Here is a 21,718-nt window from a genome sequence, read left to right on the forward strand (position 1 = left end):
AGAAAATGGAGAAAGAGGGGGAACACGTTCAGTCTGAAAGGGCTGGTTTCACAGTCACAAAACAGCAGTCAAATAAGTCCGCTTTTGCCTTGCGCAATGTTAATCCATGCAGTGCCATCTTAAGATCCAAGCAGCGATTCGAAAACAGCAACACAGAAAATTGATTTTCTTTTGTTGTTGTTGTATTCTTTGAAAAATCGAGGTGGAAAAAGTGAAAGTCTTCAGCCGGTGCAGGTGAGCGGAGCTCCGGTCTAATCTGAGGTGAGGATCTCCGGTGAGGCAGCAGCCGGAGGAGGTTTCAGCACCGCGGACAGCGCACAGCTCATCTACCTGTCAGCAGCTCCGTGCAGCGCCCCTCCTCCCTCCGCTCCCTCCTCTAATTCAATTACTACTACTGTTAACGGTGACAATTGCCAATTGCATAACCTCTCTCCTTTAATTAGGTAGACTATATATAACTGAATAAAAAAGGATTTCAGGACTAGCTCCGACCACTTATAAATACCTTGCTGCAGCAGGCACAAAGCAATGACCCCCCCTCCGCCCCCACCCACATCCGGTTATTTCGGTTTTAATTTGACCTGCGGCGTTTACACACTGTAAACTTCAGGGACACATTTAGGCAGAAAGATTTGTTTTCACTAAAATGTATAAACTGAGCATTGTAATGTTGTTTACTGAATAAAAGAAAGACATGCCATTCACACATGTGTACGAGACCGTAAAGTACAGTATGCAGTCAACCATGCAGAGGCAGTGTTGTGTAAGGAAGCTAAGGAGACCAAATCTCTGATATGAGATAAAGGAGACTGAGAAGTGGAAACCATTGTTATACAGTGTATTTATCGTATTCCAGTAATCAAAGAAAACAGGTGATTGAAACAAAGGGCATACAAACAGTTTTCTATACAGTTTAATTGTGCACAAAGAACATTATTGATTTAGCCTACATTTATTCAGCTCATTAAGATCCAGGTGCAGGCAGTGCGCACACAGGTGTGACAGTAGACATCCCCTGCCTTTTCCTCACCGTCATCCTGGTCCGCTTAGATATCATTGACGCCACCTGCATGCCTGGACACTGGGAAAACATGACAGCAAAAATGCCGTAAAACTCCTTTCTGAACTGGCGGCCCATGAAGCAGCTGAACAGAGGGTTCACGCAGGTGAAGAGGCTACAGAAGCACATCTCCAAGGCGAAGGCCAGGTCTGCATGCTGCCAGGAGGCGGGGCTGTCAGGGTAGACTGCCCGCATCACGATGGCCGCGTTGCGGCTCAGGTGGTAGGGCAGGTAGAACAAAGCAAAGAAAACCAGCGCTGCGCTCAGCGCCCGCCGGAGCCGCCGTTGCTTGTTGTGCGGGTCGGGGCGGCAGGGCCGGTGGCGCAGCTCTCTGACGCTGTGCAGGCCGCAGTAGCAGACGGAGAGCAGGGGGAAAAGGAATCCGATGATGGAACAACAAATGGAAAAGGGTAGGCTCTCCCCGGTCTCACTCAGCAGTATGTACAGGGTACAGACGGTGCGGTTGCTCCCAGGGCAAGTCTGGATCAGAGTCATATTGGCAACAGGTATGCTGAGCATCAGAGTGGCCACCCATACCGCCACACACAGCAGGCCGGTCTGCCTCCGGCCCAGCAGCACCAGTGAGCGCAGCGGGTGCACAATGGCCAGGTATCGGTCCACACTGATGCAGGTGACGAAGAAGATGCTGAGGTAGAAGTAGTTGTGGTAGAACATCCTCACACCCATGCAGAGTGGCAGCCCCAGCTTCCAGTACAGCTGGTCCAGGTGGTAGTAGATGAGGTAAGGCAAGGCCAGCAGCCACGAGGTGTCAGCCAGGGTCAGGTTGAAGACGAACACCGTGCTGCGGGTCCAGCGCCGCAGGCGGTGGAGGAAAACCCAGAGGGAGAGCAGGTTGAGGGGAAGCCCGAGGATCAGCACCGTCAGGAAGAAGGACGGCATCACGTAGAGCAGGACCACCGGTAAACCCCGATGTGTGTCCAGGTCGCAGAAGGCTTCCTCAGTAGGCTGGATGTTAATGGGCACAGAGGTTCAACTTGGAGTTTACAATGCAGATCTATTACAAGATAGTTTGTATCCTCTCTTTCCTTATCTAAAGCTTCATTTAATAGTCAACACTTGGGCATCGGTACACAAAACATTAAATATGGACAATATTTGCCCTAATAGAAAAACATGCTTAGCTTATAAACCATCGTTTGCCACATTACTCCGTTTAAAATCAGTTGTTTTATAAATGTTATCCACACTTTCCAACCTACCTGAACCTGAGTGTTGCCCATGTCTTTGTTTAAGTGGCTTCTCGGTGTGCCAAGTGAAACGACCATGCCTACATATTTTGGTGTAAAACACACCCACCAGTGTGAACAAACACTGAATACTTATCAGTGTTCTCTGGGCCATCTGTTATGTGAACAGAAACTTCCATGCCCTCAACAGAGGAGCCGATGGGCTACAGTATCCTTTTTTCACACATACACCATTTGGAATGACATTCCCCATCACATCAGAACACTACCATCCATCACATATTTCAAAAAGGCATACTAACTGTACCTTCTCAACAGTTACACTTGTACTCAGTGATTGTTCATGTATTGTCCAACTTGGACAATACAAGTCTTGTTAGCACTGTCTGTAATGTTGTTTTAGTTGTCTGTATCTGTCTAGCCCATGCTGCTATCCTGTTCAAGTGTTTTTGTCTTCATGTGCCATAACTATGTCCTATGTTCCATGTCTCTGCAGAACAGGAACCTGCTGGAAACCAGTTTTTAAAGAGAGTCAGGCCCGTTTTTAAACTGTAACTAAATGTTACTTTTTTAATCCTTTCCTGTTGAATACATTTTGAAATGAAATGAAAAAGTATTGATCCAAACATGTCCAACAATTACTCAAGTTGAACTGGTACTTTATTTTTGAGATTTGTCTTTGTTTACAATACACATTTGGATACAGGACAATAACAAAAATTAGAGAAACAAATTAATGAAAACATTAAATTGTACTGTAACTTTAAGCATACAATAAACAGATTCACTTTTTTTTTTCCAAGCATGGCAATGTTATACAATAAAATATTACTAGAGGATAACAAAAAGAAGACATAAGAAAAGAGATATACAAGGAAATTAAATAAAAAAACACAAGGTATTAGATGTATTAAGGCATCAACAGGTATGAGTTTAGCTGAGAGCACAGCATGAAAAAGGCAAACTGGATCAGTCCAACATTGCTCTCGGCTACGTGATCAGTCACATCTACATGCATCTCGAACAAACATAGATTTAGTTGCCTGAGTTTGTTGCACAGCCAGCCAGCTATTTTACCTAAAATTCAAATATCTCACAACAGATACTTCTCACATACTGTATTTCTATGTAGGCAGCCAAATAAACATGAAATGTCCTTCATATAATTTTAAAACAAAAGTTACAACTTTATCCTTGTCATTTAAGCATGATATAAATATTAAATTCAGACTCCCTCTTACCTACAGTACAACTGTTATTCCATTTAAATGAAGAGATTCAAAAGACTAATTATGAATACGTAGTGGCATGACAACATTTACACTGACACGTTTATGTCTTGGTAGACATGTTTCATTAAGTGCTTTGTGCAAAATAAAAAAAACGAATGTGTATCTTTCCTTCTCTACACAGACACAGCTGAGGAAAACAAAAGCACAAGAACTGGGCGATGGCTGATGTGCTTTGTGTAGTGGAGCAAACATAGTTCAGTAGGTAGGGGCAGGTTTTTATTAGCTCAGACGTGTTGGTAAACAGAGGCACATTAAAAAGGAATCTCTTCACTCTCTCAGGGCTTAAAGCTCGTCATCTCCAGGAACAGGACTCACTGTCAACAGTCAACATGCACCAGCTGCTGCTGCCCAAAACTGGCCATTGCAGGACAAAATCTGCCCTTACTCACAGTACCAACAGCTGCACAGATTTGTCTTCATAAAAAGCTAATTTATATGTCAGATTTTGGCCTGGAGAAATTGCTGGGCCGTTATGACATTATAGCAAAAATGTGAACAGCCTATGAACATGAAAATCATTTTGTAAAATTGTGTTACATCTGTGGTGTAACCTCAATGCAAATAAACAATGCTCACATTTGTTGCAGTAACTGAAAAAAAAAAAATCAAAAGTTGAATCAAGTTGAACATAAACTTAAAAGTATATGAAACTGGAACCCTTCATACAGCTACACATATGAACAAGGGAAATACTCAAAATCTATAATAAGCAAGCGCTCAGTTTCTAAATATCAATTGTTATTCTAATGGCAGATAGAACCAATGATAAGTGTGTGATATATTAAGGCATTCAGTTTTTGGTTACTTATAGTGGCACTTCAATAAATAGTCTTATTAAAATAAGAGCAAGTTGTCAGGCTTAGACACAGTGTATACAGTTTTCTCTTTCTTTTCTTACAGCAAATGTTGATTATCATCAGCAATTTGATTACAACATAGAGTGAAAAGCCATAAATATGAGAAAGAGGTTTAAATACACGTTTCTGCATGCATGGAGACTTTGTCTTTCACCTGTGTGCACTTTCACGATCAGAAGAGGAGGGATGGCTGTGAATGGAGTAAACTCTGTGTGTGTGTGTGTGTGTGTGTGTGTGTGTGTGTGTGTGTGTGTGTGTGTGTGTGTGTGTGTGTGTGTGTGTGTGTGTGTGTGTGTTGACAAACAACACAGGCACTACAGCAAAGTGATGGTCAGTATCATAAAACACAAGCAGGGCAATCTACATCATTACCATGTCCTCCCATCATGTCCAGCTGATTGACCAGCAGCTAGCTGGGCTAGAGACACTCTGACAGCATCTCATGTTTGGGTAGAGACGGATAGATCATAGGCGGGCAGGTACAATCATTATGGCCATTTTGAATGAGTTGGATCTTCAGCTTCTCCACTTCATAGTTATGGAGATACTCTTGGACAAGGTAGCGCTCTCTCTTTATTCGAGCCTTCACTTCAGAGGGAACATCAGGAATCATCCAGGCCACAAAGAACTTGACCAGAAACACAACATGCTGTGGAAAAAGAAGGAACAACAGGTTAGTTTTACTTCAAGCTGGAGTCAGGAAGAGCTGCAGAAAAAACTCTGCATGGATTTGTATCATCTGTGTGTGGTAGAATGGGGGTTATTATTACTGTAACAATCGACTACTGCCCAGGGTAAAAAAGTGAAGCCCAGTTCAAGTGGTCAATAAGTGTTGGCGGTGCTGGTGGAGGCACTGCGTTCAGCGCTGTTTTACCTCCATGATAATGATGAAAGCCAGCTTGGCTGCCAGAATGTGCCAGAACTGCATTGTGTGGTGGTACTGTCTCTCGTGGCCAGGAGGGTAGCGGTAATCACGATACCTACAAAGAAGGAACATGTTCTTTGGGGCATTTTGTAATGGAAAAGGAAGTAATAACTTAATAATTATCTATAAAAATGAATTACAATTATGAAAAAGTACACATACAATATTCACCACACATTTTAATAGTAGTGTAGTTGTAAATAGTGGTTTAAGTCAAGTGGTTTAGCTGTATTTATGAGGCTTTTACTACATTAGAATTCTTAGCGAAATTTTTTTTTTTACTTCTTTAAACTAAATCTTGCACCAATGTGTCCAGAAGGCACTGGACTATTTCACACCACCATGATCAGACATTTCATATACCAGTGGTGAAAAGCAACTAAGTAAATGTACTTAAATACTAATAATAGCGTTGTATAGCGTACATTCGGGCGCCATCTTGGAAAACAGTCATGAGCAGTCGAACCACGAACGCTGTGCAACCAGTAACCAGTAACATAGCTCAAACAGCGTTCGTGATTCGACGTTCGTGATGACTATTTTCCAAGATGGTGCCCGAAAGTAAACACGAACGCTACTGTCTTTATAATCTATCTTTTTAATAAACTGTCTGTACACTTCCAAAGTTCTCAATGTTTCTGTTTGCATGAAGGGACCCTCAGTATGCTACCGTTTAAGTCTGGTGTTATTTTGAGCCTTGTTAGTGGTATAAAATAGTGATTTAAAATAAATGCCATTTTAAATCATCAATAATAATAATAATAATAATAATATATATTTAAGGTGTGATTCTGCAAAATAAATATGTACCCTTGAACACTTTAATGCTGTTAATAATTAATTTGACTAGAATTTTGAATGGAGGGCTTTAACTTATAACAGAGTATTTTTACATAATGGTACTTCTTTTTGTACTTAAGGTCTTCCACCACTGTCATATATTAACACCAAAGTGGAAACATGCCTTAGAATCACACACACCTGCAGTTAGTGATGATGGAGCTGTTGAACCAGGGAGGGTTCTCCCCATCATCAGGCTTGTTGGCCAGTGGAATCGCAGAGATATTAAACACAGACAGGCTGTCGTTTATGTAGCCTTTCATAGTCATCGCACCATCTGGATGGGCGTACATGTACACGAGCCGAGGTATCATATCAGAGGTGAAGGCCACAATGAACGCCTAGAAAGCAGGGAAAGAAACGGTGTATGAAAAACTAGAGATCCAACTGGGAAGATAATGAGCAGACACAAAGCACACATTTGTTGTCCAGCACTCACATTTGTGACCACAGAGAGTACGGCCATCCCATTGAGGATTTCCTGCCAGGCTCCGATGCTGTGGGCCTTTGCCGCCACAGGACGTCTGAACTGAGTGGTTAGCTTCCAGGCATCCACTCTAACCTCAATGATGTTGTTGATAAGTGCCAGCAGGGGTGCCAGGGGAAAGGAGGCGACGAACAGTGTGATGAAACCAAACTGGATCACTGGGACACAGAGAGGATAGACAGTAGGATGGAAACAGCACCATCTGCAGAATGTCAGTGGACACTGCATCCATCCATCTATCCATCTATTCCTGTGTATATTCCTAAACGTTGCTGCAGTATTTTAACAGGTAATAACCAATGTTTGTCTTAGTTTAGCTTTTGGCCTGGTCTTAACTGAAACTGGACTTCACTAAAATGTTCTTGACTGCAGCCAAGCTTTCAAATGTGTCCCTAAATCTCCCTCTTTGTGTAATGACGGTGTACTGAATGTTTACCCATTTCCAGGTACTCGTCGAAGAGGCCCAGCTGTCCAAACTCCTGCAGGTCGTGGTCTTGCTCCCAGCGGCTGTACAGACTCTCTGGGTGGCTTCGTGCCTTCCTGCTGCCCCACCAGTTCATCAGCCACCTGAAGGACACCAGGGGGCGATAGAGAGCTTTGAGGCGATGACATTTTTCACCCTCAAACAGCCATATTGGAGGCTGTATTGAATTGTAAACAATAGCTATAAAGAAATCTTTCTTTGAATGCCATAATCTTATTGATTTTGTGTTTATATAATGCCATATTATAATACATTACTTTGATTATTTTCTAAATCAACTCGCAGAATTAAAAAGAATCATCGTAGCAAAGATGACTTTAAAAATTGAAAAAAGTGAAAAAACACTACATTTGGAAAAAGATAAATTATATCAAAACAAGGCCCCAGCCATGGTTGATATATCTATGAGTTATGTGATTGGGCTACAAAGCCTGTTAAGAGAGTGTGCGAAATGTAACCCCTCTGTATATGTTTGTTTGCAGAGTAATTATGCTTTGAATGGTCGGTTCAGTTGGAGTACTCACGGGACCAGAGCCTCCTGGATGTTGCCCCACACTTGTTTACCAGTCATCACTATTACCAGTTGGGTGGTCAACTCAATCAAACAGCCACCAGGGTCACACTGAATGTTGAGATCGAGGAGGGATGGGAAAGAAACAAACATTAACTAAAATTCAGACTCAAATTGAATTACCAGTGCTTATCTTATGCAATGTAACTTTGTTATATGTGGTACCTCTTCATTCCTCAGGTTGCTGCCAAACATATATGCATAATTTCCAGGATAGCCGACAAACTTGCCCTTAAAGAAAGCCACGTAGAAGCAGGAGGAGTAGTAGTTGACAAACTGGAAGAGGAACATCTTCACAGTCAGTCTGTTCTCATACTCCAGGTGGGTCTTGGGAATTTCTGCCACATAGTAAAACATAATAAAACATAGATTTTAAATACATCAAACAAAAAAGGAACACATTTTGCATGATAACAATTTCAAGGATCCATATGAAATGGATAATGGATACATAAAGACAGAGAAATCTAATAATATGGGACTTGCTCTCTCAGCCTGACCCTCACCCATGTCAGTGATCCAAATAGCCACTCTCTCATACATGAAGTTGAGGATCATGATGATGATAAAGTTGATGCAGGAGGCTGTGACAGAGGTGGCCAGCTGTGGAGTGATATAGGGGCCAACCACCTGCAGGTCGCTGGTGGCACTGTCCTTCATGATGCTGGCAAAGGCTGCGTACACCGCCAGGCGGTACGCTATCACCCCAATGATGCAGGCAATGATCAATGAGATCTTCAGGACAGAGACAACAGAGACAACATGAAAGACAACTGCATGTCACAAGACAAAAGTACAGTGAGAACACCATACCAATTGTGATGCAAGTGCAAACACCAAAGCACATGTAGACATATGAATAAAGCATGGGGAATGATTGCCAATATAGAAGTTAGGAGTAACTGTCATGCTTGAAGTTTGCAGACATTCCCCATGAAAAGAAATATTCCGTAATGGCTTCCCATTAGCTCGTTCATATGTTACAGGTTTTTACAGTCCACAACAGTGATATTCTGGGCCAGTATGTTTAAAGTCATTAAGATTTGGTCTTAAATTGGTCCCATTTCTAAGAATGACATAATTTTGCCCATATTTTTTGAATTCAGAATGCCATGAATAAACAAGTGTTCTGATTTGGTCTCAACTCCCAAATAATTTGAGAGAACTCCATTTCTTAGAAGTTTTATATATACTGGCCCTAGCCACAGGATATTAGTGATGATGATGAACGGTTTGGGAAAGACAAAAAGACACAGGGTGGAGGAACAGTTAGAGGAGGAAAGACATTTAGATTCATCAAGTTTACCAAAGATACAATGCTTACCCATAACAGCACAGTGGCTCCAGACAGACATGTACGTGCACACTTGCTTGTTACGGGTAAGTATGGCTCCATTTCCTACATCATAAGCAAGCAAAGGATGGACACAGGAGTCAGTCACCCTTTGTTATATCCTGAAAAGACAGCTCTAAAAAGGCCAGGTTACTTTAATTACCACTGGCCTCAGATGCAAGGCAGAGTGAGGTTGCCCAATCACAGCTCTTTGTGTGTGTCTGAGTCCAATTCTTTCATCTAGCGGTCTTCTAGCGAAAACAGCCTTTCAAGATACTGATCCACCAGACAAACGTGGTACTGAAGGAAACTTAAACCTCCAAGTCTTTTCAGAAATGTCTGCTATCCACACAAACTACACCACACCAAAACCTTTTCCTCACCAATGTGGCATTCTACGTTAAGTGCCACCCTTACCCAGAGCACCACGGTGGCCCAGCACAGCAACAACTTCCCCATTATATCTGTAGAAGTCCTGTTAAGAACCCACTCCATTTCCTAAAGAAGGGTGGGATGTGGTCATGGAAAATTACAGCACAGTGTTTCTGTTAATCTCACACATCTGTGTCTGTCACTATGACCAACTACATATTCCTGATTCCCTGAAAACACAGTTGGTCAATTTTACTTTAGTAATATTGTTCTTATTCAAAGAGTTTCTATTAACAAGAGTGTTTTAGTCCAGAGACTGGCCTAATGAATGTCTGCAACCAGCTTAGTGTGTAGAGTTAATAAATACAACATATACTGTAATCTATCTAATCTTACCATACAGTATGTGCACATGAGACCTAGAGTTGTACATTACACAGTATTATAGAGCATATTAGTATTTCATGGGCACACAAACACCTGAGTAATGCGGTTCAGCTTGCGGTTGGTGCACATGGCCTCATACTCTGGCCGAAGCTGCAGCTTCTGTTGTTCCTCCTCAAAGTCGACCAGATCCCACTCGTACTCAAGACGAGCCTGCCGCCTCTTCCAGAACTCCAGAAACAGCGTCACTGCAGCGCATAGACCCACACATGTGATTTTTCAGTGCTCTGACCACCATTCAGCTCTATTATACCAGTGTGGTGGCAGAAGTGGCAGATTTCAGCACCTCAGTAGACAAAAGGTTTATTACATTTGTGATATGGGTGAATAGGTTCTTTAAATACAGAGTGAGTGACAGTGGTCTTCAACAACAATTCATTAGCTCCCACTAGGTGGTGTACTTGGTTAGAAAATATAAATTGCAGAGAGCAGACATTTTTACTCACCCCAAATCCCCATAAATATGGCAAAAAACACTGTTGCCACATTGTCAAACAGGTGTGATTGCTGAAAGAAGAACATGTTTGAGAAATTGTGATTTAATTAAAAACTCATGTATTTACATTTAGCTGCAACCACCCTTCAAATGTCACATATTGAAGAAAGAACATAATTCATGATGACCAAAAACCACTGAGTCACAAAACCAGGATGTCTCACCCATGAGGAGTTGCATGTTGTGTTGAGTTTCCAGTAGCCACATTTCTTGTCACACAGCGGGCACATGACAATATTCCCTCCAACTTCCTCACTACATATTTCTTTACTGCAGTGAAAAAAAAGAGAGTAATTTTCAACAAAAAAGTACAACGACATTAGTAATAAAATAATATCTAATAAAACAATGACACCTGAAAGACCAACAAAACAGGCTTGAATTCTTGACAAAACCTTCACCTCCACTGGTTGTCATCGTAGGTGAGGAATCCGAAGATGAAACAAATTGTCCCAACTATTGCAGCAAACAACAGCATCTCAGTGTAGAAGCCCAGCCAAGCAAAATAAATACCTATCTTCTCCCCATAATACTTCCTGTTGAAGGGAAAAAACATTTTTGCTGTCAATTATTTTAGTTAATGTTGAGTAACTACACATCAGATATGACTACTATGTTTTTGAGTCTTACCTTATAAGATTGAGTGGCTGCTCCTTGAAGAAACAGAAGAATCCGGCCCAGTGTTTGTAGAGACTGTATCTGTCACTTTCACAGTTAGCATCCTTAGATCTTGTCCAGTATCTACACTGCACTCACACAGAAGACACAGTCATGCATAGCGTTAATGCAATTTTATTCATCCTTGCAATGCAACATCCAACACTGCCTCCAACAGCATTAGTGCACATTGCATTGAAGTGTCCATGTCTTTTTTTGAATTATAAAAAAGTGCCAAAAGTTCACCAAAAGAGGCTCACATCATGCAGGGGGAAGGCAGCAGTGTAGGTGCCATTGTTGAGTAATCTCTTGATCCCCTTCTTGTCTCTCTCTCCACATTCATCCCTGAGGTATGAACAGCGGGACAGGATGTAGTAGACCTGGGCAGAGAGAGAAATAGAGGGACATAGTATTTTGTTATTCAGAGGGTTGAAATATGTATGGATGAAAACATTATAATAAAGTTGCTTCTGTATTCACAACAGTTAATAATAGAGATACTATTTCATTCTTTACAAGAGACATAACCTACTGGATTTATGTATAGGCTTGCACACGGAACTGCAGCATACTGAAGTATTTATAGCTGATTCAGATTTTATGTCAGGAGAATGTTTTCATTTGGAGCTCACAAACAAGATAAGAAAGGTCAGAGAATACTTACTATCCTGTTGCGATTAGATGGGGGGAAGAACGTGTCTTTGTCATCAATAAGGAAGAAGTCAGACTTGCTCTTGTCAAAGGGAGCTGTGAAAAAGTCTGGCTCGGGGTGCATGATCTTCTCCGGCAGACGAAAGGGGGTGGACAGCCAGTTCATGGGCATCTCGCTGTTGTTTGGGATGTCGTTGGCCTTGAATGGCACCTTGATCTTCAGCACGTCTGCGTAGGTGGCCAACACTTCCCATGGAGCGTGGATCTTTACAAAATAAGTCTTTCCATTGTCTGACTCCTGATGAGAATGACAGTGAGACAGGTGATACAGTATAATGAGTGTAGGGCTACTGATTCATAAACTAAAAAACTAATTTAGTGATAAAAGGAGATACCTAAAAAGTGCCCTTTAAAGGATTTATGTAAAATTCATGTTAGTTGACTTTATGGTATTAAGATAATTGGCAGTTTGCTTTTGTTGTGTTAAAAAAAGACACTTATGCACTGGTTTATAGTTTTATCACAAAAGCACTTGTATTGGTTTTTGTCTTTGTAAAAACAGCAAAAACACAACACAGATATGTTGTATGATGTACACATACATAAATGCATGTCTTTGTTGGCCACTTAATTTCCTTTTACATTAGACATAATCAAAATCAATAACTGGACGCTCTTACCGATTTATCTTCGATCTCCAGCTCCAGGCCGACATTCACTAGATTGGCCTCAAACAACCTCCTCCTCTCCTTTAGAAGAAAACAAAGCAATGTATATTTATTTAGTTCAATATTTATTCCTGTACTGCCATTGTACAACAGCTAAATCTATTGTATAACAAAATGAAGTACAGACAAACTTATGTGAAAAGCATGATATACACTGTGGCTCACGTTGTATGATACACAACTGATGATATACAACTGCAATAATGTTGAATACTGCAAATGTAAGTAGATCAAGCCAAAAACAAAACATGTAAAATCAAAGTAAACATGGCATCACAGTCAGTTCAACAGGTATAACAATGATGAACTACTGTTAAAACAAGTGTGGATAAGGCAGTGTCAGTTAGCACAGTATTTTCAATAGTAGCAGTCACTGAGTGCAAACAGGTAGTCAAAGTTACTTGTGGTAGTGCAGTAGTATGAAATAACGTTACCATATGGCACCTGAAATTAGGTTTAACATTTTCAGAAATGAGCACAGAGAAAGGAATTGTCTATATCAGAGGTCTGAATGTTGACTCATTAACAAGGCTGTGGGTAAAATGTGAGTCAGCTATGACACAGACTGCCTCATATCCGAGTGCTAACAGAGATGTGAAGACTAACAGCTCAGTGTCAAACACTACTCAAACACAAGTCTTTCAGCACCCCACAAAGCTGATAAAGAGACACGCCACAAAAACACATCTGGCCAGCAACAGTACAGAACTTCTTCAAAGTTATTTCCCTAAGAAAAAAGGTCTGTAAGTAAGTCTATCTCTAGAAGTGACCTAAGAAAATTCCTAAAGAGGATTACTGACAGTATCTGAGAATAACAGTTTATCTAACTGTATCAGTGTTGTGTATTTGGGGCATGCCGCTGACGCACACTGTGAACTCTGAGGATATCCTGTAAGAAACAGATCTCATTGTTTAAATCAAGAAGTGGAAATAACACTGCTGTTCTTTTGTGGGATATTTTAGAATTTCAAGATATTTAGTTCTAGAAATACAACAATGACACTAAAAAACATTCATCAAGAAACAAAACATAAGTTATTAGAAAAACATGCTTGTAGTAAGTGAACGAGGGAAATATATTGAACAAACAGTGCCTAGAAGTTGTTTCTTACCTGTTTTCTCTCACCATCTTTATCGTCAACATAGGACAGGACAAAATCAATCCTGCGCACTCCGTCACGGAAGAACACAGAGTCTTTACTGTGTTTTTGTTTGTCGATCTATAATGAGATGGAATAAAGGTTACAACATTTACACACACTCACACACACACACACACACACACAATTAGCATAACAAGTCTTTAGATACATTCACCACAGCAGACCAGACAATCAAACTATGTGTCAGTGGCTAACAGCAAAACCCAAAGACCAAGACCTCCACACCACTTCAAACTCGACTGTTTGTCTAAAACAAATAAAATACTGATTATCATATTTTAACTCTAAACACAAATAGCATGCTAAATGGAGGTAATCTGCTATGGTTATGATGTTTCATGTTGCTCATGTCCCCTTTATAGTATTTACTGAAGATGAAAATGTGCTTTTAACAAAATATTTGTTGTACCAAAGAAAAAACATCCAGAAAGATGATTTAGAATGCTTGGATTTCAAGCCTTCTGTCAACTCAAACCCAACCTCAGGTTACATGTTATAGCAAAGGATATGTGGAAAGGACTACAAATTCATTGACACCACACTCCAACATTGTTGGTGCTTATTTGCTTTTCTGTAAATTCTGGAATCCACAGCGTCTGAAAACACCAGTATTGGTGGCAAAAGAAATGTCAGCCCTTCAGTGTCCTTCTCTTCAGTAGGCACAGGGCTGAAGAGAAATGAACTACACAGGAATGCTTGAAGGGAGGAAAGGAAGGCATGCCTGCTTGCTGCTAGTGCTGCTTCAGCTGTTCAGAAAGCTAAAAATAACCATGTACCAGTTACTTCTGTCATCATTACAGTAGCTTCCTACACTGGACAGAAGACAATTCAGCATCACAAAAACTACATCATCACACTGTACTGCTGTTCTGACAAAGCTAGCCCTGTCCATCAGCACAACGCTGTGGGGGTAGGGAGGAAAGGAAGAGCACTTTACCTCCATGGCCCACTCCCTTTATGTTAATGATGCAGCAGCGGAAAGACTGGCTGTCTGAAAGAAATTGCCCTTCTCCAGGGAGTATGGAAAAGCACTGCTTCTCTCACTCTCATTCCACTGATCACCCAGCCACAGGAGCTCCATCCAGTCCACTCACGTCCCAGAGCAAGCCCTCACTTGCTCAGAAGAAAAAGAGTGAGGGAGAGAGACAGGAGAAGGGATACTAAGGAGTCTCCTAGACATGACATCAGCACAGTGATAGCTTAGCGACTGCCAGGTAGCTAGCTAATGTAATAAGAGCACAGCGTCAGGGGAGCTGATATCACTGTACTGTACAACAAAGACCATCAGGAGAGTAAAAGTCCCTCATACATGTTGTCTAATATTTCAGATAACCAGTAAAATGTCAGCTGAAAAGCCAACTGAGAAAATTGCTCTGATAAGGCTGAAAACCAAAACTGATAATTGGTGCATAATCTCCCCAGTCTGACTTGACTGTTGACTCTTGACTGAAACTAATCAATTAAACAATGTGGACACCTTACCACAACAATGTATAAAGTGCAAATGGGACACTTATCAGTGGATAATGCATGTAAATTGCCTCAAACAAGTAGTGATATACTGTAGGTAAGACAGCTGTCTTTAGCTCTACAGCTGGATCTACCACCCTGATTCCTACTGTACTAACTTGAAGAAAAATTTGTGTCTACGTGTTTTTACAGCTATCTTAGCCCAAATGATGCATAAGTTCTAAGATAACCACTGGTCTGCATTACCTCCCAGACTATATTGGACCATTTTGACCATGACAGGGTGGATGCTTTCTTTAACTGGGACGTTGCTGCAAAAACTCTTTAATTTGCTGTAATTACAGATCAGCCATATGGAATCAGTGCATCCGCTGGGACTTGATTCTGCTCAGTAAAGCTGGTAAAGGCCACAGCGCTCTATACATTTACCAACTAACCCCTAACTACTGGGTGTTTAAACAAGTGTCTTTTATCTTAATTAAGAAGAGTAAATGTAGAACATGGTTTAAGATAAATAGGCTACTAGTTTCAGGGAGGAGTTTCTTTAAAATATTACTTTCAAAGCATTTCTTTTTTGGGGCTAAATAAGTTTTGAACAGAACTTCAATTGAATCTTTGATCTTAAATATATCAAAGCTGCTACATTGTCACTGATATTAGTGCCACAAAAGCTAATGGTGAGTGTTATTTTTTTTTTGCTATATTATTTCAACAATATGAAGGATTTTTTTTAAACACAGTTCTGTACGGTTAGCCAAATGTAGTAAATGGTTGCCTCTAGATCTCTGGATTATAGCTATATTTCATAATGGCAATCCTGAGGACTTCACTAAACACAGAGAATGTGTTTTTCTCCAGAGCTAAAAAAGGAAAAATGAATACTGTGATTTCCAGATTTGCAGAAAACATTGTATCTGGTTCAGTGAGCCTCCCTAAAAGTTTCATGCAACTGAAACTTCTTGTAGGGAGGAGAACCATACACTCAGCTTTTGTTTCCAGTCTTCATTATAGAGGCAATTTATAGATGTGCAGCTGCCGCCCCTCTTCTTGACTCCTTCATGTGATCTTCCACTCGGCTAAATCATACCCTTTAGTTGGAGGGAGCCAGAATTTTAGAAAAGCTTATTTCAAGTTATTTTTATTAAGGATTAGTTGCTGTTAAAAGGGTAATTCCACTTTTCATTTAAATTGGTTACACACTAAGAAACCTACAGTACAGTACAGTACATTATATGGTTAGCCACAGCAAAGTCCAGTCCTGTCATGAGCACAGGGCAGGGTCATGATTACAGTATAGACTGTATACATTTAAATTACAGGAACACACATAAAAGCACACACACAAAAACAGCTGTGCAAATAAAATGACGAATACGATATACGGTGCATGTTCGAGGCACTACGTGTGTGAGTGCAATTGTGCACTTTCTAATTATGCTGTAACACCACCAGGCTGTTGATTTCTCTTCAGTGAAGCAGACGATTATCACAGGTGAGAACAAAGCAAGTGAAAAGGCATTTTCAATTTTTAATGAACTCTTATGATACATCAACACATAGCTCAGCATGTTTCCATTAATCTCTGCAGAAAAAAACATGCTCTCCATAAGCCAGCATCAGCTCTCTGCCAAAAAATGTGTATAGATTTCAACTCTAATGCCCAAGCTATATTCTCTGAAAATGTAGTGCCAGTGGAGAAACTCAACACTGAACAGACATTTCTCAAGAAAGAAATAAAGGCTGGCAGGCAGACATATGCATAAAGTTGCATCACATCACAAGCCTGTTTTACCATGCCATACCCTGGAACGAAACTTCAGGAATAGTGCCTGCTTTCTCGACAGCTGTGGAGGAACCAAGTGGACAGTGAGAGAAAGCCTAACAACACAACAAATTCAACAACATACAGCTAAAACTGTAGCAGCAACCTTACGGACAGAGGTGATCAAATTGTCAGACACTCCGCACTTGCATTACGTTTACACATCGTTACAGATTATGTTTAACACTCATAAAACCATCAAAACCACTGAATGTTATAAGTCAGCCATGATCAGAGTCCGGCGATGAAGTGAGAAGACACAAACACGCAGACACTGACACAGCGGCATGCATCTGTGTCCTCAAACTGTCTTACCCCAGTCAAAGCATTGATTCGCTCTAAGGTCTCAGCCTCAAACTGTGGACTGTCGCTGTGGTCAGAGGGGGCCAGCGAGGCCAGGCTGGTGTTGAGAGACTCACAGGTCTCTACACACACATCAGGCTTTAAAGCGGACTTTAAGTACAGTGTGAAAGAGGGAGAATAGACAGGATCATACAGGTTATATCTGACTCTCTCATGACATTTACAGGTTGTAAACTATTATGATTGGATTGGAAAAATGGATGTAATCTTAAGACTGAGACTATAAGTTATGGGCTCTACTAACATAGACAAGTTAACCCTTCTACCACATGTTGGCTGTTGATTGGTGGAGGATTCCCAATAAGAAAATCAGTGTGATGAATGGGTAGCTGGTATAAATTCAAACCATCCAAGATATTTGCTAACTATTCTGAGGCACTTCCCATGTATAATGACATGGGATGTTAAAAAAATTATGATTTGGAATTTGTTTGAAAATAAAACTCTTTCTCAGACTGTCCACAATCAAGGCAAAATAAGTTGCTTTACAGAAATGTGTGTATAAGGTGAGTGTAAGCACGTGGTGAGGTTTGTGTTTACCTGTGATTGTCCCTGCTGGAGGGATCCTGTGCTGGACGAGGCATGTTGGTGGTAGCCATTCATACCATCTGCAAGACAGTAACATAAGGAACACTAAATTAAGAATGGAATTGCCAGTGTTTAAATGGCAGTATTCTTTATCCATTGTATAATAATAATAATAATAATAATAATAATAATAATAATAATAATAATAATAATAACAACAACAACAACAAGTAGCATAGTGACTCTCAGACAGGCAGGTTGATGGCAGTAAAGTTTCAGGCATACGAACAAGCTGCCTCAGTTAAGAGGGCAGCAATGACAGACGGCCAATGTTGTGGTCTATATTTGTACAGCATTTTGTGGCAGCGCTCCCACTGGCCAGACAGCATGACTTAACAGGATCACTGTGAAAGAATACACATGCCATGTTGCTGTGCTGTGATTCTACCACTACAGGAGTGACTGCAGGAAACAAGACTGAGAAGTCTGGTAAATCCCCTTAATGAAATCGAAAATGAAGGTGCCTGTAGAAGAAACATGTCTTAACCATATTAAAGTTCTACTTTCACCGGTCATTCATTGCCTCTCAAAAGCAGTTAAAACCTTCTGACAAAGAAATTTACATGAACAAGTAGCAGGGCAGACGGAAAAGCAAGGCAAACATCAAGTTCTGTTGGCACCACTATCGCCAAAAACATAAAGCAGAAGAAGGTTTCAGCCTCTATGTTTAAATAGAAATCCTAATTGATGGTCTCTCTGAGGTTATAATTAGTCTGGACTCAACACAGAAAATGTGCTTACACAGACCTGAAACAAGCATTTGAACCTTGTGCTATGTAAACCTTCGCTGTCTCTACATTATTACACACCAAGTCAGAAAAGTATAAGTAAGTGGTTCAAAACTAAAATAAATGAAATTTGCCAGTACTGGAATACAACACATTTTCTCACTGCAGATCTTTAGTTTTTTATTTTGTTGTACTAAATCCCTGTTTTTCACTTAAGCTTTACTTAATTGACTAAGTGATTGCTAATGTCTCACAGTAACAATGTAACAACTAAGAAATGTAATTGTTAGTTATTTGTTATTTAAAATATGAAGTACAACAGTACAAGTTACAGTACATTTAAAGCTAAAACACATAGCCAACCTTTTATGCCAGACTTTTATAGTGTTTTAACAAACAACGTTAAATCCAACTTCTTTTTTCATCTTCCTTAAAAACAGTTATGATATTGACTTTGGGGGATGGATTGCAGTCATCTGTTTTAAAAAAAATCTTTCACAACATATTAGAATGCCTCTCACCATAATCTTGCACAGTTGGACACAGTATTAGAGCACTTAGTGTAAGCCTCTCAGCTAAGACAACAGTATTTTTCTACCTAGCTAAGAAGCATCCACAGTTAAGGCTTTGTTCAAGAAAGAGAAGCTGATCTTGGTTACTTCTTTTTTTTTTTTTTTTTTTTTTTTTTTTTTTTTTTTTTAATTACCACAGCCACCCAACAGACTCCAGATTCAAAACCTTATGTGCATCGGTTATTTATACAAACAAACTTATTTTACAACTCAGCTATACTGATAATAAAAGGGATGTTCTGCTGCATTATAAAACAGCAACAACAAATACAGCTGGTGTATTGAAATAACAAGAGATATGAGAACTACTCTTTAGTAGCCTATGCCTAACTGTATAGTTGTATTGAATTTTGCATCCATAGTTTTTCAGTGTTACCACTGCCGTATAGCAAGGGTGTAAACGTAAATTCACCAGCCTCACTTCAAACTGCTATATTTGTATAAACACAGTGGGAGAGGGTGTCTGATTTCCAGTGACAGGAAGCCATTGGTTGTCTGTCATATTAACAGGCCAGTTCACACAGACAATGCTAGATAAATGAAATCCATTTTGCAGTAAGGGTGAGCATTGAAGCAATGACAAGTGACAATCCAAGTTAGTCTGAATCTACATGGTCAAACCACAACCCTAATTAGTCTGGGAACTTGTACCTAAAATATAGTTCCAAACTATATAGTTTCATGTGTTTGAACCTGTATTTATATACAGTGCACGAAGAATACTGCAAACTGTGAGAGCTTGTTTTCCATTTAGACTCTAAATGTGTTGTCTGGAAATATTAGCAGCCTGGGGATATACCAGTAACAGTAAGACTTTTTGAGTGTATATTTAGAGCCTGAAAATAATTTTTTTCTGGCCCAACGTCATACAATAGGAATACTGTATATGTTTCAGTTGTAACAGTTCTTAGAAGTTATAAAGAGGCTGTTTTCCATCAGCAGTCAACATTGTAGAATATATGTAGCTCTATATTAAAATAATCAAGAATTAGAGTACTACAGTGTTTAATGTTGTGGAGCTGCTATAACTGTGATTTGTGGTTAACACTTCATCCACTGACTGTTATCTCAACACCATAAACACACAATACCAAAGTAACACTATAGTTCATGATCCTGCAGTGATCTGCTATATTATGCTGTCTATGCTGCATAGGAAACACAACACTATTACATCGACTCATACAAATAACGGTTGCTGAAGGGCATCCAGGGTGAATTATCTTCCATTCAGCGATACCATGAATGGCAACAAAATAAAAAATAAACAATTCTCTAAGCGTTTGTTCAAATTTTACATTTAGCCAGAAGCAGAGATCGAGGGGCGCCTATAAGTGACAAAGTGTTTCCAGTAAACAGGCCAGCTGTCAGAGGCTGGCTGGATCACTGCTGCTCCCATAGAAATGAAGTCAGAGAGCTGGTTATAGTGTTAAAGGGGAAATGTGCAGGGTGGTATACATTTTAAAATAGTTGAGCAAATATTACTTAAATTCATTTTCAAATGTCCTGTGTGAAGGTGGTACAGGTTGTTACTGCCACATACACACTGTAATTTATCAATTGTCCCAGGAAGATAGTGACGCAAATTTAACTTAAAATGTGTTGTTTACCTTTGTTGTCAATTGAGAAATGGCATGGTTATGGTTAAATGTTATGTTGTTATGGCCGTTAGACCGTTTCAGTTCGTGTAAGCTGTGTCCAAATTCACATCGAGTAATGTTTAAAAGGTTTTGGTTTTAGTGTAATATTTGTTAGTAGTCCTGAAACACATTAGCCTATATTTTAAAGTTATTCTTAAGAGACTGGGGAATACCAATCTCAGTTTAGTCTAAATGATTTCCCAGTAGGAAACTCTAATGAAGCACAACACAAGTCATGGCAACATTTGGAATGTGAAAACTACGGAACTTCACAGCCTGAGGGCAGACCTGGCTCAGGCTGGCTTTACCTAACGTTACTCACCATTGAAAGAGTCTGTTGGGCTCATCTCAATTAAACTGTCCCCTCCCGCTTGCCCCGTTGATCGGTGCATGTTGAGTTTGTTGTGTACCAAAGCCGTGCTTAGTTATCGGTCCTCATGTACACCAATATTTCCCCAGCCAGACGATGTCTGTACCGTTTTTCTACGCTTGAACTCCTAACCGAGCTTCTTCGCAGTAGTCCTCTTGAGAGACGCCTCGCCTAACGTAGCTAACGTTAGTTAAGTCCACCAGCCACCAGGCTATCAGCCTTCCCTCCTTCACCCACTGACCGCAGACTGCTGCATCACTTCAGCAGGGAAGGGAGGTGTGAGTGGGGGAGTGGCTCCACACCACAAGCCAATGAGCCTGGGGAAGTACTCAAATGTCTTTTTGTTTTAGATGTTACCGCTAGGTAGCCTACTAAAGAAACACAAATGCGTTGTCCAAATAATATGAAATATTAACCTAAATATTAACCTAACACGTAGCTAGCCTACCTAACAAAACAGCAACGAATTAAGCTAATGTTAGCTAACGAACAAGTTAGAGCAGGGGTGTCAAACTCAATTTCACTAAGGGCCAAACTGGAAAAAAGAGAATTACATCAAGGGCCAGACATGTACATTACAGGCCAGAAGTTTGGACA

The 21,718-nt window shown here is 40.3% G+C and overlaps 2 protein-coding genes across 5 annotated transcripts; both read right to left on the reverse strand.

Annotated features, from left to right (window-relative positions):
• Positions 1–964: 964 nt before the first annotated feature.
• LOC114559726 (P2Y purinoceptor 3-like) lies at positions 965–2,363 on the reverse strand. Its single transcript, XM_028584543.1, has 2 exons — positions 2,281–2,363; positions 965–2,026 (listed from the first exon to the last, which is right to left on the reverse strand). Exons 1-2 carry the CDS (start codon positions 2,344–2,346, stop codon positions 965–967), a joined length of 1,128 nt encoding a protein of 375 aa, XP_028440344.1. The 5' UTR covers positions 2,347–2,363.
• Positions 2,364–2,910: 547 nt separating this feature from the next.
• On the reverse strand, positions 2,911–21,634 carry ano5a (anoctamin 5a). 4 transcript variants are annotated; one of them, XM_028584763.1, is made up of 22 exons: positions 21,074–21,634; positions 17,764–17,831; positions 17,176–17,313; positions 16,841–16,882; positions 13,518–13,625; positions 12,358–12,426; positions 11,691–11,975; positions 11,287–11,406; positions 11,000–11,115; positions 10,771–10,905; positions 10,534–10,639; positions 10,320–10,380; positions 9,910–10,061; positions 9,475–9,555; positions 8,231–8,459; positions 7,890–8,062; positions 7,678–7,775; positions 7,106–7,236; positions 6,622–6,827; positions 6,324–6,523; positions 5,292–5,397; positions 2,911–5,066 (listed from the first exon to the last, which is right to left on the reverse strand). In XM_028584763.1, the coding sequence occupies exons 1-22, from the start codon at positions 21,141–21,143 to the stop codon at positions 4,836–4,838; spliced, it is 2,925 nt and encodes a 974-aa protein (XP_028440564.1). In that variant the 5' UTR covers positions 21,144–21,634; the 3' UTR covers positions 2,911–4,835. The 4 variants fall into 4 exon arrangements, with proteins under 4 accessions (XP_028440564.1, XP_028440565.1, XP_028440566.1 ...); XM_028584764.1 differs by lacking the exon at positions 9,475–9,555 and adding an exon at positions 9,049–9,123 and having other exon boundaries at positions 21,074–21,633; XM_028584765.1 differs by lacking the exons at positions 16,841–16,882; positions 17,176–17,313 and having other exon boundaries at positions 21,074–21,632.
• Positions 21,635–21,718: the final 84 nt, after the last annotated feature.

This window comes from Perca flavescens, chromosome 8 (genome assembly GCF_004354835.1).
Source record: "Perca flavescens isolate YP-PL-M2 chromosome 8, PFLA_1.0, whole genome shotgun sequence".
Classification (NCBI taxonomy): Eukaryota; Metazoa; Chordata; class Actinopteri; order Perciformes; family Percidae; genus Perca; species Perca flavescens.